This window comes from Hypomesus transpacificus, chromosome 15 (assembly GCF_021917145.1).
Source record: "Hypomesus transpacificus isolate Combined female chromosome 15, fHypTra1, whole genome shotgun sequence".
NCBI lineage: Eukaryota > Metazoa > Chordata > Actinopteri > Osmeriformes > Osmeridae > Hypomesus > Hypomesus transpacificus.
Window position 1 is genome coordinate 8,532,889 of NC_061074.1, and position 22,440 is coordinate 8,555,328.

General features: G+C 51.6%; 1 protein-coding gene across 3 annotated transcripts in view; it reads right to left on the bottom strand.

Annotated features, from left to right (window-relative positions):
• Positions 1 to 26: 26 nt before the first annotated feature.
• The window catches only part of aplp2 (amyloid beta (A4) precursor-like protein 2), a 42,793-nt gene continuing 20,379 nt past the window's right edge, over positions 27 to 22,440 (bottom strand). The window contains exons 2-17 of one of the 3 annotated variants that reach the window (XM_047036361.1): positions 21,848 to 22,021; positions 20,971 to 21,100; positions 15,208 to 15,320; positions 13,699 to 13,916; positions 13,246 to 13,436; positions 12,553 to 12,720; positions 11,311 to 11,444; positions 10,568 to 10,642; positions 10,042 to 10,191; positions 9,384 to 9,512; positions 8,030 to 8,129; positions 6,970 to 7,143; positions 4,234 to 4,316; positions 3,034 to 3,111; positions 2,128 to 2,283; positions 27 to 1,821 (exon numbers count right to left, since the gene is read on the bottom strand). In XM_047036361.1, coding sequence (XP_046892317.1) covers positions 1,720 to 1,821; positions 2,128 to 2,283; positions 3,034 to 3,111; positions 4,234 to 4,316; positions 6,970 to 7,143; positions 8,030 to 8,129; positions 9,384 to 9,512; positions 10,042 to 10,191; positions 10,568 to 10,642; positions 11,311 to 11,444; positions 12,553 to 12,720; positions 13,246 to 13,436; positions 13,699 to 13,916; positions 15,208 to 15,320; positions 20,971 to 21,100; positions 21,848 to 22,021 — 2,175 coding nt within the window. In that variant the 3' untranslated portion in view covers positions 27 to 1,719. Of the gene's footprint in view, positions 1,822 to 2,127; positions 2,284 to 3,033; positions 3,112 to 4,233; positions 4,317 to 6,969; positions 7,144 to 8,029; positions 8,130 to 9,383; positions 9,513 to 10,041; positions 10,201 to 10,567; positions 10,643 to 11,310; positions 11,445 to 12,552; positions 12,721 to 13,245; positions 13,437 to 13,698; positions 13,917 to 15,207; positions 15,321 to 20,970; positions 21,101 to 21,847; positions 22,022 to 22,440 lie in introns of all 3 variants that reach the window. The other 2 variants (XM_047036360.1, XM_047036363.1) reach the window with 2 other exon arrangements.

Sequence of the window (22,440 nt, forward strand, 5' to 3'; positions counted from 1 at the left end):
ATATCATACACAAAAAAGACAGGAGGTAGGGGCCTACCAATATGGAAGTAGTGAGTTTATTGATGTGTTCCCCCTGTAACCATAAATCTGTTTCCATTGATGTCAATCAAATTGTATCACTAATACGCATATATTAGTCTCCCCTCCCTACCACACAATCAAGCAGGCAACTACAAGATTGAAGCCATTTGGGTGCATAGTGAGACAGTCACATACAGAGATACTGTCACAGGAAGAGAAAATTAGAAAACAAGAAAACAAACTTAAAAATATATATCATATCATTTCATATAAGAACAATGCACACCACAGGTAATCCTCCAGAAAGCCATGATTGCAACATCAACTATACAGGCATACCAAGACAATACTAAGAGAAAAAAAAACTAATGATTCTAGGATTCAATTTACTTGTTTGTGCAGTTCTCTACCGGTACAAATACACACTTTGCTTTTATCAGAAACCAGTTCTCTAAGCCCCGTCTGTCTGTCAGTCAGTCTGCACAGCCCTCCAGCTCCAATTACTTATTTTATAATGGCTTTTGTCTATCAAATATTACTCAAACTGCTCTGTGCTTTAGGACCAGCAAAGCAAACAGCTGTTCATGAAAAACCCATACTTCCCAAATTAGTTTCCATTGATCGATTGTATGTTTGGAATCACGACACAGTCAAATTGTTTGTGCAAAATATTTTGTGTGGCGTCTTCACTCGCTGGCTCACTCTGCCAATACAGGATCAGACCCTCGAGGGACTTACTCAGAGGCAAAACATCCAGAATCTTCCACAATACATTCAACTATGATCACACATCAATCATGGGGATCTTTCGGGATCAAAATGATGTTGTCACACTGTTACTTCAATGATGGATATGTGTGTGTGTGTGTTTAGGGGATATAAAGGGCTTTTCCCACTTCTTAAGATGGATCAGGGTTGAGAGCAGGTCTAGTGAGCTGGGGGACTGTGCACACGCTGACTAGCTGGGGGTCAGCAACACAACTCTGTCACCAACCCATGCATCAGTCATAAACTGTTCCCTGGAGAAAAGGTGGAATAAAACATCTACTTTTTATATATATTTATATATATATTTAAACTGTTTATGTATACTTTGTTGTCATAACAAAGGACAGAAAGAAAATGTATTTTATGATTTAGTTTCATTTTTTTCTCATTTTCGTTTCACCATACATTTTAATTGGTACAAATAACCATCATTATACAAGCAATCTATTGAAAATAAATCAGGTAAAACATCTATGAGACCATCAGAAATTGGACACTTGTACAATGAGGAAGAAACCAGTAGTGTCTTTGTGTAAGTTATTCGTTGATGGCCACAAAAACATTTAATTTCAACCGTTAGCTTGATTTGATTTGAGAAAAAAAAGAACATAAAAAAATGTTTTACATCTTGATCAAGGATAATGGTATGCATAATTACAGAGTCATTTACTGAATCACTTTTTCCAGAATGTAAAATGTAGATACATCACCTCTTAAAAGAAACAAAAGATCAAAAAGGAGCTCTATAATACAATTGTAGCAGTAGTAGAAGTAGTAGCATTATTTAAGAATTGTTTTGAACAAACCAGTATAGGGCATTCGTATGCAAATGATTTTGACGAGAGCATCTTTGTTATTGGTCAGTAGTATGTTCCCCCCTCTATTGCCTTCTTTTCATGGCCTCCACATCGCCCCCCCCGTCTTCCCACACTAGATCTGCATCTGCTCCAGGTATTTGTAGGTGGGGTTCTCGTAGCCATGGTTCTGCATCTTGCTGAGGTGGCGTTCCTCTGGGGTCAGCATGGGGTCAACCTGTCCCAGAGGAAAGGTGGGTTGGACACAAGACAGGGATATGGGTCAGCTAGACAAGCCAGACCGAACTCTACTTCCAGCTATTCCAAGATTGTTGAAAGCAGATGACCAAGATTCAGATTCTAGCTAATGGTAGATCTGTAGAAATAGAATCTACAATTGGAAGAAATTTGAACTGTGTGCCTAAATCACACGGGATGTGGAGATCATCATCGTTAGCACACACAGAAGAGCTTATATACGGAGACACTTCCAGGTTGTTGTTGAGGGAGAACCCCGACCAGAGGTGTGTGTGCGTGCGCTCACCTCCACAATGCCATGACTGATGGTGCCATACTGCCTCTTCCTCAGCAGCACCAGGCTGATCACTATCACCGTTGCTATGGCCACCGCGATCACCAACAAGCCAATCAGGGCACTGCTCCCGAAGCTGAAGTCCTCCTCAAGAGGACGATAGGATTCCTAGAGGGGAGAGTGTGAGTGTGTGTGTGTGTGAAGAGAGAAAGGGAGAGGGAGAAAGATAGATGGGGGAGGGGAAAATTGAGATGATTACAGACACACACAATATGCTGCTGTTGTTGTACGATGTACCACACTGGACTAAATCATCTTTTAATGCATTATGTAACGGGCATCTCGACTTAACACATCCACAACAATATTAGAAGGCTTCCCATTAGACATGACAGCTGATAAAAAATAGGTAGAAGAACGAGACGGGAAGTTCTGGAGAACAGTGAGAGAGGTGAGGGGGTCGACCCAGAGAGGATCAGCGAGACTCAACAGCTGAAGCGGTAAAGAGCGGCCCTGTGTATCACTATCACGAGTGGCCAGTAAACACGTCTCAATGGCGCATCTTCCGCGTCAATCCCCTAACAGGGTGTGGAGTTTCACTGTGTCGGATGTGATGCCAAATGAAAGTGCATGTATGCCGACAGCCAGTGAGCCGTCTTCAGCTCATTCACACACAAATGCAGCGTAAACCCAACGGTTTCTGTGGATTCACATTCACCGAATGTACCGAGCACCCCGTGTACATTCTGGTACAGTCACATACAGTCATGCGTAAACATGCACAGAACAGAAAAACAGGAAACTGAATGGAGGATCACAATACGAGGAAGCTGTCTGGTACAGTGTGTGTGAGTCCAGGCCAAGGGCAGGTTTCCTCTGCAGTTCCCCAGAGAGCCCAGAGGAGGGCGCTGTACTCACCAGATCATCAGCATGCATTACGCTGACTCTCTCTGCACTGTAAATCACTTCTTTAACATCCAGAGACTCATCAATCACCTGTCAACACAGACAGGGGAGCCCAGGTTATACTTACACTCACTTTACGGTGCGCCTGGGTGTGTTTCGGTGTAAATTATTCTGTGTATTCAAACAGATCAGTGACTGCTATCTAATACCATTTGTTTCTGCATTATAAAAAGGGCGAGGGAGTATTGTTTTGTTTTTATCAAGCATCAACAACAAAATATCTCTCTGTTAGGACTAAAGATGATAATCGAGCAAAAAAACATCCGTCGATTTTGAAACTGAGACCACTAAGCTCAACCCTAGGTTTATGAAAGTGCAGCTTGAATAATTAACTGTGGGTGTGTTGGCGTGGAAACAATATCAGCAGTGTAACAGCACCTGAATCATCAGAGTTTTCTAGCAGTTAAAAAAAAAAAAAATGGGAAAAAAAAGGAAACAGGATTTGATCATTTTCAATGATTTCCACCACACAGGCATCTGGCATCACAGTTGCCTGTGTAGTGAGTATATTCTGGTCAAATAATTTCAATAAAATATGCTATGCTACACTATAAACACTGATTCTTCAGACTTTTGAAACAGTTATTCAGTACATGTACAAAATACCGGCATGCACACAAAACCGTATACAAACCACGGCAGCTACACACAAGCACAGTTGTAAGCGTGGTTTGGGATCATGCAAGACACAAACACAGTCCACCATCAAAACACATTGAACATGTAAGAAAACTGGTGCTGCTGGCAAATGAAAATGCATGCAATGAATTCTGGGCAATCCATTGACAGTAATGCTTTTTGGTGAAGAAGGGTCGTGATGGCCTTTTGGAGTGGAGACAGCTGTAACTATGGCATCATAGTTACTAAAGTTTAAAAAAAGCTGTGAAAAAAGTCTCTGACAAATAAATAAATAAAACTGTGAGTTATGTCAAAGCTGATAAAAGGGTTTCTCAATCCTAACAATATTTATTTACCTCCCTGAGCCTGGAGTCTAGAATCATACAATCTGAACCTAACAAAACAGGTCCCTTAAGTAGCTGTGCCAGCATGATACCGAAGCTGAACAGCGAGGAAACCAGGCGCGATCAGGTGATCACTGGCATCTCCTTCTACACCAAGCGCCGCTGAGACGTCAGTCTGTAATCCTCTTACCACGCTGTCGCTGATCTTCCCCTTGCTGTTGATGATCCTCTCCTCAGCGCCGATCAGACCGTCCAGACCGGACATCCCGGAGCCTGCAGAGATCAGGGGAGGGCGGTCAGAAACGAGAGACGGGCCCACGCATGGAGCACCAGGGTGGAGAGGAGGAGGAGGAGGAATGGTGCAGCGGCTCTACGACGCAGCCCTATCTCCCCTCCTTCTCCCGTCGTCCTAGTACCGTTCCTCAGCTTCTGCAGTGTGTGGCCTGGCGGAGTCGTGACTGCTACAATAGCCTCACTGACGAGACAGTGCCGTGCACATGGTGCCCTCCAGTCACATGCACATGACAACACATCCCCACAATGGCTGCATTCAGTCAGTGTGTGGAGGTCACGTAGGTGAACTGTGGCGTGTCAATAGACACACAGGCGGATCGAGAGCACCATCGCCATGGGCTGTGTTAGCATGTTAGCATGTCGGCGTCAGCTCAGTCCTCCAAACAAGGAAGGACAATTGTCCGTAAAAGCTAACATTCTAACACATTGTGTGTTCATGACAAGGAGCCAGGGAGTAAAATGTTCCTGCTATGAAACTCGTCGCTTTTAATTTGATTTTTACTTTTGCAAGGCATCGTATCTATTAATACCCATGTCAAGTATGCCATGAATAAATCAGGTGAGAAGAGAGAGCAGCTGTAGTGAGCTCCTGGTCTAAGTGACATGCTGAGGAGATCTGTCTGGCCTGGACCTTCTGACTCCTGCTGGCTGCTGCTGCTGCTGCAGACACCATTACAGCAGGATTAGCACAATAACCAAGAACTGTCGGATTTAGCGAGAGAACAATGTTGCATGTTTACTGCGGGTGACAGTGCTGGCGCACGCCAGCGTTCTCCGGCTGGCTACAGTACTGGCCGTCACCGCCTCAGCCCCTGACAGTAATCCCTCCACTATCAGCAGGACAATGTAACACCACAGTCTGAGCTAGCACAATACACCGGAGGACGAACAGAAGACAAAAGTTACACACACATCTACAGAGCACAATCACAGGGGCTTACTGAGACCAGGAGATAGAGGCTCGCAGAAGGAAAAAGCACCTGCTATCATATAACATTGATATGGAGTAATAGAATGTGTCATATCATATAATACGAGGACAAGAGGATCAAGGTGGGGCAGGGCCTGTGAGCACAGAGGTTGGAAACCCCTCGAGGTGAATGAAACCCAGATCGGACCGGGGGGGGGTTTTCCCACTCAGTTTACCAGGGAACAAATTCAGGGAGTCAGATGGCTGAGCGGTGAGGGAGTCGGGCTAGTAATCAGAAGGTTGCCGGATCGATTCCCTGCCCCTCCAATATGACGTTGTGTCCTTGGGCAAGGCACTTTACCCTACTTGCCTCGGGGGGAATGTCCCTGTACTTACTGTAAGTCTGCTAAATTACTAAATGTAAATGTAACAAATTGGGCCGATTGAAACTTGGCTGTGGGTCATTGGAAACACTGTGTCCCAGACAGGGATAGTAAATCACAGAGCTCCAAGCAGGGATGGGCAGGGAAGGGGCTGGGAAGGAGAGGGGCAGGGGGGGCTAATTAAGGGGAGCACTTTAACAAATGTAGAGAGGATGTGGTAACGGGGAAAAGGGGGTGGGTGGGGTCTCTCTGGCCTGAGAGGGGGGCTGCTGTGACCTTGTGTCTGGGTCGTTCTGACAAGTCTGGCTCCAGTTCCTAAGAACCAGGTAAGGATACTGCAGGGGTGAACATAGAGCCTGTCTGATCAGGAGGCCCAGGGAGGGACACCACACAGAGGACTGGAAGAGTGAACAGGACGAGAACATGGCCGTGAGTGCAATGGGGAAAAAACATAGCCAGGGAAAGATAGACGATTACAGATTTCAACAAAGGAAGGATGGAGAGAACTAACAGATGTAGGGATGCCAGATGGGAGATGAGGAACAGGGGGGAAGAGAGGAAAAAAAGAGGGAGAAGAGACACCAACCTTTCTTGAAGGCACGTGGGGAGTCTGATAGAAAGAAAAAACGGAAAAGGGAAAAAAAAGGAGAAAAAAAGAGAAAACGTAGGTGAGCAGAGAAAAGGCTGGATTCATCAAGCTGTGTTAAACGATCGAAAGCGAACTCCTGCAGGGAAGCTTCCGGGATGAGAGATAACCCAAATCAAGAGAAAAGCAGTTTTCAAAACTGGCCAGTTCCTGCTAGGTGCTGGCATGGTAATTCTGTGAAAACGTATTTTCTTTCAACCTTCCAATTGGTGCGTTCCCCCCCACCTCACCAGATTCTTTCAAACGGTTTAGATCTTTTGTCCGGAAACAAACGTGACATGGGGAGAGAAGCAATGTGTCGCTAGAAAAAAACATTTTCAAAGCGCTTTGGCTCGAGCTCTGCGACGGAGCCGGGGGCGTTGTGAGTTGATTCCAACTTCAATGGCGTTGTGTTGAAGGCTGGGCCGCTCTGAGCGCTCTCTGGCTCAGATAAGAACATCTCCCAGGCTCAGACACACTGCTGGCCCAGCCACGGTCACTACGCCCTGGAGCCAATCTCCTGTCCCTCAGACACACACAACACCAGCAGTTAAATAGGGTGTCGCTCCGTGACAAGGCTCCTTACGAGTGGCTCTTGTGTTTCTTTGAAGGCAGAGTGCTAATAGTGGGTGTGACAGGGTGACGTGGGCCGTTGTATGTGGTGAGGATGTGTGTGTGTGTGCGCGCGTGTGTGTAAGGGGTGGGGCTTCTCACCCTCTGGGTCAGAGTGGGACCCCAGGGAGGTGACCTGGAAGGGCCGGTACGGCTTGCCCTCGGAGGCAGGCAGCTCCATGCTCTCCTCGGACGACACGGTGACGTCCGGCTGGGACTCGGAGATGGAGGACAGGAACTGGTCCATGTCAGCCTTCTGCTCCTGGAGCAGCTCGTCTGGAGTAAGGGAGGGAGGGAGGGAGGCAGGGAGGGAGGGAGGCAGGGAGGGAAACAGGTGAGCAGATACTCCGACAGCCGTCAACCAGGAACACGACAGTAATAAACAGGATGAGCTTCAATCAAATTACCACCCCCCCCCCCCCACACACCTCCCACTCCCCACAGCAATCATCCTAATACCTTAGAAATCCACTTCTTTAAACTCTAATGGAGAGTGCACGCGTGTGTGCATGTAACAGAGTGCCATTCCCCCCCCCATAGATCTGCAAGTCTGCCTGCTGGATGCAGTGAGAGAGTTGACCCAGTTCTGTCATGAGTTCCTCTTTAATCTGTGCTGCACACCGTGTTATGACTCCTTTTATGAACGGCGTCTAAGAACACGCACGCACACACACACACGCACACGCACACGCACGCCAGAGACACCTCCGAGCCAGATCCGTCTGTCTGCAGCTCCTGCTCCCTCAGACTAAAGTCGTCCAAATGCTGCAGTGCAGAGTTTCTAAATGTAATTGTGCCGGTAGCTTCTCCAGCTGAGGCATTCGCAGACAAGCTCCATTAGCCCCTCTCTCTCCTCCACCTCTCCACCAGACAAAGACATTTTACTCTCTGATAATTGGTTTACAGTACAGGCAGAGGGAGTTGGCTCTCTATATTTCTGAGAATTATGTCAACATTGGCCTTTGACAAAAAGTTAAAAACCGTGCGGCATAATAACTTCCCGTCAGCTCGCACGAGTCGCTCCTTCGTATTGAGTATGAAGAGAACATTATAGCTGATACATGTTCAGTGTCTTCCACAGAGTGCTCTCGCCTCCTTCCCCCCTCCTCCCCGTTGAGGCTGAGGCAGAGGCTGAGGCAGAGGTTGAGGCGGCGTGACTCACCGATCTCATCCTGGATCTCCTCACCCACGTGGGGCACCTTGTAGAGGAGGGACAGGCTCTGGTTCATGCGCTCCTCGATCACACGCAGGTGGGTCATCACCTGGCAGAGGGAACACAAAGGTACGGGTTCAGCATCACAGCATCACAGCATCACATCATCACATCACACCCCAGAGAGACTAGCGGACTCTAAGGTGATAGGTGGCGCAAACCCAAATGACGAAAACAGAAACGTGTTATGTAAAGTCACGTGAACGAGTGTTGAAATCAAAGGCGGCACAGCATAAACTGTGTTCACTGGCGACGGCAGGACGATCCAGACTGCCGTCTTTGTCCACGGAGCGAATGTGGTACCCCAGAACCGGCAACAGGTGGCAGTAATGTGCCTTAGTAAGGGAGGATGGCAATAACTGCTGTTCCCCAACTGCAGCCACTATTGATGTTTGACAAACAACTTCAGAACAAATTGACATGTTCCAGTGTTAGCGGAGAGATTTGGCTTCAGCGGTCTCCCCTTACCTGAGCTAGACTAGAGGCTTCAGGAGCTTAGGTGAAACAGAGCGACGTTTATCCCCTGACACTCCAATCAGACCGTTATATAAAAAGCCCAGGAACAGCAGATTGCCTGACACAATGGGTAATCTCACCCCACACTGTACTCTGGGAGTCACGTGTCCCATAGGCCCGGGAAGCAGACCAAAGCAATGGAAATGTTGAGTCTGCTTTGCAGCCGAGCGGAACGTCGAGGCCACCGATAGGAGGAGAGACGGAGCTCAGCCAACACCAAAATATAAACAGGAACTAAGCAATGAAAATAAGCAGTTGAAATAAACCCAGCCACCGTGTTGGGTTTCCCACGACCACCTTCAGAGTCTCCCTCCTGCTCTCCCCAGTCTCTCCCTCCCTCTCTCTCTCCCAGCCCAAGGTCACTGCTTTCATAGCTAATGGCTGATAGCGTCTATGATACGAACGGTATATAACACACTTGATAGGTTTGTCACAGAGCCTAGCATGCCTGACAAAAGACCATCCAGTTCAATCCATGGAAGCGGATCTCGGCCCGGCATTATACAAGACCCGTGCGGTGCTAATCTCCATCTGGAGCTTTAGTGAATTACAATCTTCTCCCTCCTGTCAGGCCAGGCTATAGAGAACACATTCACTGCTGCAAGGCTCAACAGCTACCCAGGGGCTCCTCGGCAGAGGAAAGAGCAATTTGGTCTGCTCAAAACGAGTCTCTGAGCAACTTCTGGACAACCCCACCAGACCAGACCACCCCACCAGACCAGACCACCCCACCAGACCAGACCACCCCACCAGACCAGACCACCCCACCAGACCAGACCACCCTTACCTGAGACTTCATCTGGGCAGCCTTCTCAGGGTCCACAGCGAGGACGTGCTGGTAGTGACGGATGGTGTGCTGACGATCCTTGTTCTCTGCGCGGACGTACCTCCTGAGGGCCTGCAGGATGCGGTGGGGCTGGGGGAGAGAGAGGAGGGGAGGAGGTTAGACAGGCCAGCACCCCGGGGCAGTATCTGACTGGCAGACCATGTGCTAGCCAGAGGATCAAACTGATTAGAAGAGGAATAAAACTGGGGAATTGGGGATTATGGACGATGGTTTAAAAGTAATTGACTTTGTGCAGGTTGAGGATTTGGATGTGTGTGTATCGTTTTAGGCTGGGGTAATCCATTCCTCTGATGGGGTATTGGTAGTCGACTTAAGAAGGCCGCTGTGATGGGATGTCAGATTAGGAAGAACAGTAGGCCATCCTTTCACTATTGACAGAGTTTGTGTGTGTGTGTGTGTGTGAGACAGAAAGACAGAGACAGAGAGACAGACAGAAAGAAAGAGAAAAAGAGAGAAAGAGACAGTGGAGGTGAAAGAGAAACAGAAGATTTACAAACAGAGAAGTAAAGAAATGGGAACATGGATACAGGAAGTAAACAGAGAGATCCCTCCAATCACAGCGAGGCCCTGGTGGGAGGGGGGGGGGGGGGCTTCGTACCCTGGGGGGGTCAGCCTGCAGGGCGGCCAGGTAGTTCTCCAGGGTGAGGCGGCGGCGGTCGTTGAGCATGGCCTCCACACGGGCCAGGTGGGTCTCCACCAGCTGCTGCTTCTGACTGGCTGCTTCCTCCTCCAGAGACTCCACTATGGTCTGAAAGCGCTGCACACACACAACAACACACTGAGAGGACCGCCTGCTTAAACACGCACTGCAACTTGATAAAACCACGACTACTATCACACACACACACACACAAGAAACTGCCTATTGTAAACGCTCACACACACACACAGGGTTGTCTCTAGGTCTCATTTAGCTTCCCCCTCGGCTCATCAGGGGACCGAAAGACTCATTTAAAAGCTTCCTGATTCAGAAACAGACCGAATGTACCCTCCCAGCGACAGCCAGGCCAGGCAGGCTGGTGTAGTGTTTTAATGGGCTACGTGGTTAGAGCTCCAGGTCTTGTAAGCTGCCATATCTCTGCTCGCACCCAAACAAAGGGACCGATGGGGGATCAGTGTCTTACCTGGATCAGAGTCTGCCTCTCAGCCTTGGGCAGGTTCTTACCCTGACGCTCAGCATCCTCCCACTCCTTCCTCACCTGGAGGGAGGGGGGGAGAGGGGAGGAGAGGGGGAGGGGGAGGGAGAGGGGGAGGGGGAGGGAGAATATAAAATACAGAGAGAAAGAGATAAGTTTATTGTACTTTGGGTCTGGTGTTCATAGATAAGCTAGCTATCCAGGGTGTGTACCCAGGGTATGTACAGTGTGAACTAGCCACAGTGTAGACTAGCGTAGTCTAGAGAAGAATGTGTAGTGAGAGTGTAGTTTAGGCTAGTGTAAGAGTGTATTGGAGGCTAGCAGACACTAGTACGGGTGGCTTCTGCTCGATTATATAATAATTTTTTAATAGACTTTCTTTTTCTTATAAAAAAAATATTTTTTCCTTTTATATAAAAAAAAAAGAAAAAAATAAAAAATAAAATTTTAATCGATTCGTGACCCCAAGAATCAGGTGTGTAGTACAGGTGTGTAATACAGGTGTGTAGTACAGGTGTGTAATACAGGTGTGTAGTACAGGTGTGTAATACAGGTGTGTAGTACAGGTGTGTAGTACAGGTGTGTAGTACAGGTGTGTAGTACAGGTGTGTAGTACAGTACTATATCTCCTCACTATCTCTATGTGGTTGGAGGTTAGTGTAGGTGTGTAGTACAGGTGTGTAGTACAGGTGTGTAGTACAGGTGTGTAGTACAGTACTATATCTCCTCACTCTCTCCATGTGGTTGCGGTGCCTGATCTCCAACTGCTCCTTGGCCTTCTGGAAGCGGCTGTGCTCCCTGTCGTCAGCGGGGGTCTCGAAGTACACGTCCACGTCGTCAGTGGGCTGAGGCGTGGGGGGCACCGCTGAGGACAGACAGGAGGCGCTTCAGTGGAAGAGAGGCACCTGCCCAGACAGGCAAACAGACAGACCGACAGACCAGAGACCAAACAGTGCCCACCACAGATGTGCAGATACAAGCAGACGTACAGACAAGACAGGTGGACTCGGCAGAGACGGCTGAACACAAAGTGAAACCCACACTGAGGTTAGACAGGAAGATTCCCCACACGCAAAGCATCTCGTCCCAGAAACCCTCCACCCTCTGGAACTCTGAGAGAAACTGACAGTCCTTCCTTTTAGATTTCTCTCATTCTGCCATTCGGGGTCTTCCGACAGGCCGGGTCTTATACAGCAAGAGAATTATTTCTGTCTGAGACCTCAGGACATCTCTTAACGTCTATCTTAATATATCTTTGGGCATCTCTGCTGGCGACCTCGTTATAAAAGAGAAGTTCGACTCCCAGTCTGGGCCTGACATGAGCGGCAGTATCAGAAGCAGCGAGAGCCCTAACAGCTGAATCATATCAACAATACGCTGACTTCAAAACAACTCCTCCAGAAGCGTCCCGCTTCCCTACCTAGACGCAGCGACTCAGCCAAAGGTTTCAAACACGGACAAAATGTCCTAACCGCTAACGCTATAAATGATGGATGAGGCTCCTTCCGTGGTCTTCCGTTTTTCTCTGGGCTTGTCTAGAGCAGAGAGAGGCGGGGCTAAGGCAGACAGCAGGAGGAAGGATCGCCGACAGACACACGGGAGCGTCGGAGTAACAGGGAGGGAAAGTCAGAACACGAGGCGAGCGGGAGGACAGGAAGACAGGCGTCCAGAGAGGTCAGTGTTTGGTCGAGTTAGTCTGCATGCTGCTGTGGACGGCGTGCGGTCGGGTAGATGAGGAGACCAGTCAGTAGGACATGTTTTAGAGGGCTATACGGGGCCGTTGTGGTGAAGGTAGCCATGTTAGGTTGGTTAGTGTTTACATGTGAGAAAGAGGTGTCGTTAGATGAAGCGTATTGGTCTTGGTGGTCCTGTTAGCAGCGAGGCTATACGGCTAGTGTGTCTGAAGCAGAAACAGAGAGAGATAGGGAGGGAGGAATGAGTCATCCAGCTGGCCTCCGGCGCGTGAGACTTACTCAGGCGCTTGCACACGGCCATGCAGTACTCCTCGGAGTCGAAATTGTTGCGGTTGCCGGCGCAGCCCCCGTACACGAAACGAACGCACTTCTTCTGGCTCAAGTCGAAGTGCCAGCGGAACATGGAGGCGCGGCAGGGGCCCGTCTCTGCCTCCAGCGCACACACCGCTGCCGGGGGACAGCAGTTAGAGCATCCGCCCACGAGGGGCCACACCACCACAACAACCCTCCTTCATTCATTCACAGTCAAACCTCCGAACCAACGTCTGCCACCAAATACCTCTACAGTGTTCAACCACAAGAAATAGCTGCAATCAAAGCATGAATTAATAAGGCTGTGAATACAAATATATAAAACATTGGCAGTATTGTTAATGTTTATAAACGTGGGGTAGGATGATGCCAACATGAAACCTTCGATGCCAGAAATGGAAGCAAATGCTGAAAGTGTTGAGCCTGGAGTCTTGCTGAGTGCTGCAGCGCGGCACAATAGTTTCGGTGCACCGAAGGAGAAGCTCTTCACGGACGCACACACTTATCTAATTACAGTCTGGCTGATGGGAGAGAATCGGAGGTAATCGTCTGTGGTGCGAGGAGGGGTTGATTGCATTTGTACTTGAGAGGTGAGGTGCCTGGAGAGAAGGGGGGAGAGAGGGAAGTGAGTGAAGGTGGACGATGAGAGCACACACACACCTTTCACCTCCTCCAGGGTCTTGTCCTCGTCCTGGCTCTCGGGGACGCGCTCCTTGGCGTCCTCCTCCTCCTCCTCCCGGTCAGCCTCCTCGTCCTCGTACACGTAGTGGTACTCATCCTCGTCCTCGTCCTCTTCGTCCTCCTCCACCGGCTCCTCTCTCTGGGACAGCTGCTCGTCGACGGGTGCATCGCTGACGGAGGCAGAAAGAGACGGAGGTACAAAGTGACGGACGGAGAGGGAGGGAGGCAGATATAGAGGGAGCGAGTGGGCGAGGCAGAGGAGATTGAGTGAAGGGGGAGGGAGAGGGCGAGGGGAATGATTTATCAGATTAGACAACGCAGCTGTCATAGGTCAATGTCATGACACTTTAATTTATCCCGATGGCCAGTGATGTGTGTCCCCGCACGAGCGTCTGAGACCACTCGCTCAGGAGACGCCACACACACACCCACCTCTCCTCCACGGGCTCGTCTTCATCCAGCTCCGTCTCTTCAATCTCCTGGTCCTCCTCTTCGTCCTCCTCCTCCTGGGACGTCAGGGCGGGGGCGGCGGCGGGCTCCCCGCGGCGAGACGAGGGGCAGCACACGTACTCGGTGCCATGGAACTTGTCGATGCCACAGGGCAGCAGCATGCCGTAGCTGTGCAGGACCATGGAGCCCTTGGCACAGGCCTGCGAGGGGCGAGGACAGGGGAGGAGATAAGGGATCCTAACGAGTCCATGGAGCGGAACTGAAGGAAGAGGAAGTTCACAGTACTCTCTAAAAAAATCAGGCCAGGCTTCCAGGAGGAGCGCTCATTAGAGTTTACAAAGCTTGGCTACAATAACAGCTATAGATAGATTGTACTGTCACCAGCTGTCACAGGAGCTAGACCTGAACATAACACATAGACTGAGGGAGATATCATGTGCTATGAAGAATATACATTGGCGGAGCAGAGCGCCAGGCCTGATGCTGCCATCTTCCTAGGCTGTGGCCGCTGGGGGCCCCTGGGGGGCCCGTCAGGGATCTGGGGGCCCGTCAGGGATCTGGGGGCCCTTCAGGGATCTGGGGGCCCTTCAGGGATCTGGGGGCCCGTCAGGGATCTGGGGGCCCGTCACGGACCTGGGGGCCCGTCAGGGATCTGGGGGCCCTTCAGGGATCTGGGGGCCCTTCAGGGATCTGGGGGCCCTTCAGGGATCTGGGGGCCCGTCAGGGATCTGGGGGCCCTTCAGGGATCTGGGGGCCCGTCAGGGATCTGGGGGCCCGTCAGGGATCTGGGGGCCCGTCAGGGATCTGGGGGCCCGTCAGGGATCTGGGGGCCCTTCAGGGATCTGGGGGCCCGTCAGGGATCTGGGGGCCTGTCAGGGATCTGGGGGCCCGTCAGGGATCTGGGGGCCCTTCAGGGATCTGGGGGCCCGTCAGGGATCTGCGCTCGAAGGTGCAGCCAGCCAGGAGGGGGGATTAGCTGTCTAGCAGCCACAACACTAATCTGATTAGCTGCTGAAATGTGAGGGACTCAGAATGAGCCTGGGATCAGGAGGCCCCTGAGACTCTCACAGACAGGTAAGGGGAGAGAGAGAGAGAGAGACAGAGAGAGAGACAGAGAGAGACAGAGAGGGAGACATAGTGAAACAGAGAGGGAGACAGAGAGAAAGAGAGAGGAAGTGAGTGAGGAACTAAGAATGAAACCAAAGGAAAGAGAGAGAAAGTCAATGAGAGAGACTAAAACAGAAAGAGAGAGAGGAACTAGAAATAAGAGCAAAAGAGAGAGCGAGGACAGGGGAAATTGAAAATGCTGATCCTCTGATTTCACATGGAAAGTTCAACAACAACAAAAAAATCCCTCCGATAGAAGGACAACTGTGCCCTTGTCTGAATCTCATCCATTAGCTTGCTATCTCTGAGATAGTGTTACAGTGAAACATAGCTTCACGGTGCTCCACCCTCCCCCCTCCCCCCCTCCCCCCTCCCAGACCTTACCTCCTTGGCGACGCCGTGCCACTGCTGGTGGCTGACGCACATGTCCATGCGCTCCTTGTGGAAGAACTTGCACTTCTCGGGCACCAGGAGGACGTCGCTCACAAACTCCCCCACTGCAACGACAAGTCACACAGCCAGGAGGGCCGTCAGAGCGAGCGAGCGAGAGAGAGAGAGAGAGAGAGAGAGAGAGAGAGAGAGAGAGAAAGAGGGGGGGGGGGGAGGGGGAGAGAGAGAGAGAGAGAGAGAGAGAGAGAGAGAGAGAGAGAGAGAGAGAGAGAGAGAGCCTCTCCGCTGCCCCCACACCGGGTTCGGAAGCTATTGTGTTCACAGAGGCTAAAAAAAGGACTAAGAGACGAGACAAGTGAAACGGGGCACTGTTTCAATTATTCATGGTCCCCTGGCCAGGGTCCTTTGAGTTTCCTTGCGTGGAGATGAGAGGACGGCCATGTGACACTGGAACATCTGGACCTGCACCTGGAGCGGAGCCAGGAGTCCACCGGAGTCACCTCGACAAAATGGCGGCACCTGACAGAAGCCGTTTCCCAGCGCGACTCCACTTAGACAGACGAGGGGGTTCTCTCCTCTGAGGTTCCACCACTGGCTTCACATGACTCACTTCCTACGTGTTTTATTCATGACATGATGTCATTGGAAGCGGAATCGAAAATGAAAGACAAAGCTGTAAAAATCAAGACGCTAGACCCTCCCAAAAGGCTTCAGGGCCAGCGTGACGGCCTGACATGGAGCATGGAGGACAAGGCTGTGACAGACATGGAGGACAAGGCTGTGACAGACATGGAGGACAAGGCTGTGACAGACATGGAGCATGGAGGACAAGGCTGTGACAGACATGGAGGACAAGGCTGTGACAGACATGGAGGACAAGGCTGTGACAGATATGGAGCATGGAGGACAAGGCTGTGACAGACATGGAGGACAAGGCTGTGACAGACATGGAGGACAAGGCTGTGACAGATATAGAGCATGGAGGACAAGGCTGTGACAGACATGGAGGACAAGGCTGTGACAGACATGGAGGACAAGGCTGTGACAGACATGGAGCATGGAGGACAAGGCTGTGACAGACATGGAGGACAAGGCTGTGACAGACATGGAGGACAAGGCTATGACAGACATGGAGGACAAGGCTGTGACAGACATGGAGCATGGAGGACAAGGCTGTGACAGACATGGAGGACAAGGCTGTGACAGACATGGAGGACAAGGCTGTGACAGACATGGAGGACAAGGCTGTGACAGACATGGGGCATGGAGGACAAGGCCATGACAGATTGGAGAATTCAGACAGAAACGCTCATCACAGCCAGACGTCCAGCCAGACTGAAGATGGAGCGATGGAAGGGCATGGAAGGGAAAAGGAGGGGAGGGAGAGGATAACAACTAGTCTGAACCCTCCGGAGAGGATGGGAAGAACACAATGGAGGTTCAGAACTTCACCCAAGACTGGGAGGCGTCCTAACGAGTCATTTAGCGGTTGACCAGATCCCAGGCCTGGGGCTGCTAAGGATCACTACACACAGGTCAGCCATGGAGCCAGCAGTGGGGGAGCAGCCGCAAGCAGCCAGGGGAAGCAGGAGGAACAGGAGCGAAGGCAGTGTTTTGAAGGCAGTGTTTTGAAGGCAGGGTTTTGAAGGCAGTGTTTTAAAGGCAGTGTTTTGGAAAATGAGAGGGTAAGCAGAGAAGGTAGCAGAAAATAGCAGAAAGGTCCAGCTGCTTCTCATCTCCACCCAGGAGGTGCAGGGCCAGGAGGTGCTGCCAAGACCCGCCCCCCCCCCCCCATTTCACACCTCCTCCTCAGTCTCCCCCTTCCACCTCCACCCCCCTCCCCACCCTCCTCTGAGGCACAGCGCCCTGGGTAGAGCACCTCAGACCAGAACAGACCTCCTCTACAGTCTCTGAACCACAGCTTAGGTTATCCACGGAGAGGTATTCCTCTCTCGCTCCCTGCGCGTCTCTCAAATGCACACGCACAAACATGTACCTACCGTGTGCGCACACACTCACACCAAAAAATATGCTCCCCCTACACACACACACACACGCAGCCCTGGCTGTTGGGTAGGAGCAGACAGCCTGCGCAGTCACACTGCAGTGGGTGATGGATGGTGGAGAGAGAGCAGCTGCTCCTCCTCTCAGGCACTGCAGTATGTGTGTGTGTGTGTGTCTGTGTGTGTCTGTGTGTGTCTGTACTGTATTTGAATATGTTGTCTTCTCCCCCATTCGATTCACCTTTGTGATAGTCCGTCCCCCTCACCTCTACACCCTTCACCACACCCCCACCCTCAAGGTGACCAGATGACCAACCCGCTCCAACACCCCCACCCGCACCCCCACCCACCCCCTCACCCCCACCTCCCCACACCTTAGAGCCAGCCTGAGAGGGGCACTCTTCCCTGTCAGGCCCGCTGGTGGGAGGGAGGTTACTCGAATCACAGGCTGTTACGTGACCAGCTCTCAGACCTAAGTGGGATTTGTTTTAAAATACAAAACATATTGTAAAATCACCAAACCCTTAGAAACGCAATGCCGATTTAGCACAGTTGACATGTTTTTGTTCTTAGTCTTATCCTTTTCAATTTATACAAACCTGTGACACACACACACACACTCGACCTCGAACATGCACCGCTCGAACTACCTACTTGATTTAAGACATCATTAAAAGAAACGCTGGAAAATTATCCTGGCCCGTCAGACAAAGACATTATTCAACTGGGATTACAGACTCGGGGAACAAAAGCCACATTCATGTGAGCCATTGTTGCAGTCTGCCACAAAGGGATTGTGACTGAGGACCTGGGCGCTAACACGGGTCGAGAGAGCAGCAGAACTCTGGCCTCTCTCTCACACAGCCCCAGTCACAGCACCGGCATTCTTATTCACTTATTAACATGACATGATCTCTCTCTTTCTTTTTCTTTCTCTCTGTGTCTGTGCAGATTCCACAGTTCATCAGGTCCAGCTGCTTCCAGCTAGCCTCCTCCCCCCTCCCTCCTCCCCCCTCCTGTCTATTACACGTCCATTTGTCAGGTTCTCACCTTATCCTACTGTAATTACTGTACACTGCCTGACACGCCTGCTGAGTCCTCACAATCTCCAGCTCATCTCAGAATGCTAATGTCTGATGAATAATTCACCCCCGCCCCTACCCCCCCCCCTCGACGACGCTCGCTGCGAACGAGAGCTGTTGAATTATGGGCCGCGAGCGTATGATGACAAATGTGGGCTGTGCGGCACGCAGCATATGATCACATTCCTCCCAACCCTCTCACGGGTCCCCTTACACAACAGCCTTGGCTTGGCTCCGGTTAACTGTGTCTCTCCTCCTCCTCCTGCACTTCCTCCCTGCTCCTCCTCCAGGCTCCTCCTCCTGCTCCTCCTCCTCCCTGCTCCTCCTTCTGCTCTTCCTCCAGGCTCCTCCTCCTCCCTGCTCCTCCTTCTGCTCTTCCTCCAGGCTCCTCCTCCTCCAAGCTCCTCCTCCTGCTCCTCCTCCTCCCTGCTCCTCCTCCCTGCTCCTCCTCCCTGCTCCTCCTTCTGCTCTTCCTCCAGGCTCCTCCTCCTCCAGGTTCCTCCTCCTACCTCTTCTGTCTACCTCGAACCACTCGAACCAAACTTTGTTATTAAGGGTTTGCGCGAAATGAACAAATGTCACCCAGCGCTCCCTCGCTGCATACAAAGCTTTGTGTCGTCATGTCCTCATCTTGTTAGTAGACCATGAAGACAGCTGGGCACCCCAGAGAAGAGTCAACTCAGCTGATGATAGGATGCCAGTCCACAACCATGGTAGACCATGGAAAATGTGAAGGAACAGGCAAAAAATAAAAATGGTTTTGGAAATTGTGCTCAGGAAGGTAATGGGCTTTTTTTTAATGAAGAGAGAAAAAGCACTGTTGCTGAATCATAATGAAGGGGTCCTGGTGATTGATGGAGGCCGGTCCTAGCCCAAGAGGAAGGAAGGATGGAGAACAAAATGGAGGTGTGAGGAGGGAGTCTCAGAAGACAGAGGACAGAGACTAGTCTGCCATCTCGGATGCACAGCGGTCTCAGCTTTCTAGTTTGACCACCGTACAAGCAGAGTCAGCGGATCCCCTGCACCCAGGTAGCAGCCACCGCCTCCCCCCCCCTCCCCCCCGCAACGCTAGCCCATTTCACAGTCCACCGCCGGGGCTAATGGCCTTTTTCATCCCGCAAAGCGGCACAGCTCAATCAACACAAGGACATGGCGAGATAAGGAGGGCAGAGGTAAGGGAGGACTAGAGAAAAAGAGAGGAAGGAAGGAAAAAAAGAGAGAGTTCTACGAAGAGAAAAAAACCCAACAAGGACAAGACTTGTACTATATCTGTCGCTCATCTGTCTACCTCCATCTCCTAGACGAGAGGAGCAGTAGTAGAGGATGGTGAGTGAAAGGGCAGAGAGAGAGAGATGGAGAGAGAGGGGGGGAGAGAGAGAGCTTGTGCAGAGGGGAAGAGATAGAGGGAGAGAGAGTGCAGAGGGGGAGAGATAGAGAGAGGGAGAGAGAGCTAGGGCAGGGAGAGAGAGAGGCCGTTGGTCTTGGCCAGGAGAGAAAGCCAGCCCTCTTTGACATTTAATAAAGCCCGGCATGGCTGTGTTGTCGTGGCTGATTACGGTGGAAGCTGGTGGAGCGAGGAGTGTGTATGACAGGCCGGCCGAGTGGAGGCGAGGGGAGTAATGCAGCAGGCGGGGTCCCCTCCTCGCAGACCTGCCTCCAACCACCCCTGAATGTCTGCCTCACTTCATGCCCACGGTCTGAAGAGGCCAAAATAAGATAGTGCTTTATTGCTCAACAAGGCTCCCCGCAATAATGCCAAATGCCTCCCCCCCCCCCCCCCCCCCCCCCCCCTCCGTCGTGAGGGACGATAACCATCATCCACTTTGGATCTGATAAATCTGCAGCTCAAGGCCAGGATTAAATCAGCCAGTCAATTAAATCCGACTCCAATATTTCTCCTGGTTACCTGCACCTGCAGCTGAGCTGGGCCACCGCTCCCTCCATCTCCAGGTAGGGAGCACATCCCCCGGGGGCCCATCTCAGGGAGCACATCCCCCGGGGGCCCCATCTCAGGGACCCCATCTCAGGGAGCACATCTCAGGGAGCCCATCTCAGGGACCCCATCTCAGGGAGCACATCTCAGGGAGCCCATCTCAGGGAGCACATCTCAGGGAGCACATCTCAGGGAGCCCATCTCAGGGAGCACATCTCAGGGAGCACATCTCAGGGAGCCCATCTCAGGGGAGCACATCTCAGGGAGCACATCTCAGGGAGCCCATCTCAGGGAGCACATCTCAGGGAGCCCATCTCAGGGAGCCCATCTCAGGGAGCACATCTCAGGGAGCCCATCTCAGGGAGCACATCCCCCGGGGGCCCCATCTCAGGGACCCCATCTCAGGGAGCACATCTCAGGGAGCCCATCTCAGGGAGCCCATCTCAGGGAGCACATCTCATGGACCCCATCTCAGGGAGCACATCTCAGGGAGCACATCTCAGGGAGCACATCTCAGGGACCCCCATCTCAGGGAGCACATCTCAGGGACCCCATCTCAGGGAGCACATCTCAGGGAGCACATCTCAGGGAGCACATCTCGTTACATGAGCGGGGACAATGACTGCACCAGAGACGCAGTCTCATTGAGGCACTTCCTCAGACCCTTTCTACCTCTCGGACGAGCGAGTCAGAGGGGCCGAGGCGACCCCTGGCAGAGCGGAGAGGAGGAGGAGCTTACCTAAGCACTTGTAAGGCACCACCAGGTGGGCGTGGCCTTTGCACTGCTTCTTCTCCTTCTTGCACCAGTTCTCGATCCTGATTGGCTGGTTGGCCTCCAGCACGTTTGTGATCTGTAGTTCAGGGTACATCTGTGAGGAGGAAGGACAGAGAGAGAGAGACAGAGAGAGACAGAGAGAAAGAGAGAGAGAGAGAGTGAGAGAGATAGAGAGAGACAGAGATAGAGATGGGAAGGAAGGGAGAGTGTGAGAGGGAATAAGATGCAGTGATAAGTGGGAGCTCAGGCAGCATGTGCTTCTCCATGCTCCATGGTCTCCAGCACCCATCTGCTCCACCGTGAAATAGCACCCAATCTGCACCCCCCTCAAACGCCATCAAAAAGTCATCAATAAGATGCCATCCAGGAGCTGGAGGAAGGCAGAGCACAGGAAATCCGTGCTTTCTCTGAAACTGCAAGATAAGCCCCTGGTGATTGATGGCGGCAATATTTGCAGCGTGTCAACGTTTGCAGATCCAAGGTGCAAAGGAGGGAAGCGAGAGTGATGGGGTCTGTATGCAAGGCAGGCGGGGGGGGGGGGGGGGGGGGGGGGGGGGGGGGGGCTCTTCTCTAATCAGCGCTAAACTCCCTGGCACCCTATGCAAACGAGTCACAAGGTCAGCCAGCTGGAATAAGGATGCCATCACACTATAACGTGGGCTCGTCAGCCTCAGTCTGCAGTGCAGCGCCCCCCCTGCAGCGCCCCCTGCAGCGCCCCCTGCAGCGCCCCCCCCCTGCAGCGCCCACCCTGCAGCGCCCCCCCTGCAGCGCCCCCCCTGCAGCGCCCCCCCTGCAGCGCCCCCCCCCTGCAGGCCGGAGGCGGAGCGGGCCTGGGCCTCACCTCCTGACAGTACTGCATCACGCCCTCCTTGGTCTCCACGCAGCTCCTGGTGCCGGAGGGGTCGGCCTCCCAGCGGCCCGTCTGGATGTTCACGTGCATGTTGAGTTTCCCGCAGAACATGGCGACTTGCGGCTCCGCCACGGCGAACCCCGTGCCCGCGTTGGCTGCCAGGGCCTGGGGAAGGAAGGAGGGAGGGAGGGAGGGAGAGATGGGGGTTAGTGCACCCACTCATCACAGAGCTATAAAACCTGTGACTGCAGTGCTCTGGGGGCCTGTCAGACCACAGTCTGCCAGCTCTCTCACTTGTCTCATAAAGTCAGTTATTATGAAAGCCAAAGACTGGCAAAAAAAGCAAAATAAAAAGCAATTTGACCACACAGAGTCCAGGAGCCCACCTTGTGTCCGGGGTTACTCTTGGATAACTGTTAAAAGAAAAAGATGAAAGAACTAGAAAAGTGCCTGTCAACACCTGGCAACTAATGATACTGAAAACTAGCCTGAAAAAGCACAAAGGACCCAGACAGAAAACCAATTAAATATAACTTCTCTCCGACGCTCGGAAATGCGTGAAGGAGGCGAGGTGAGAAGTTTGC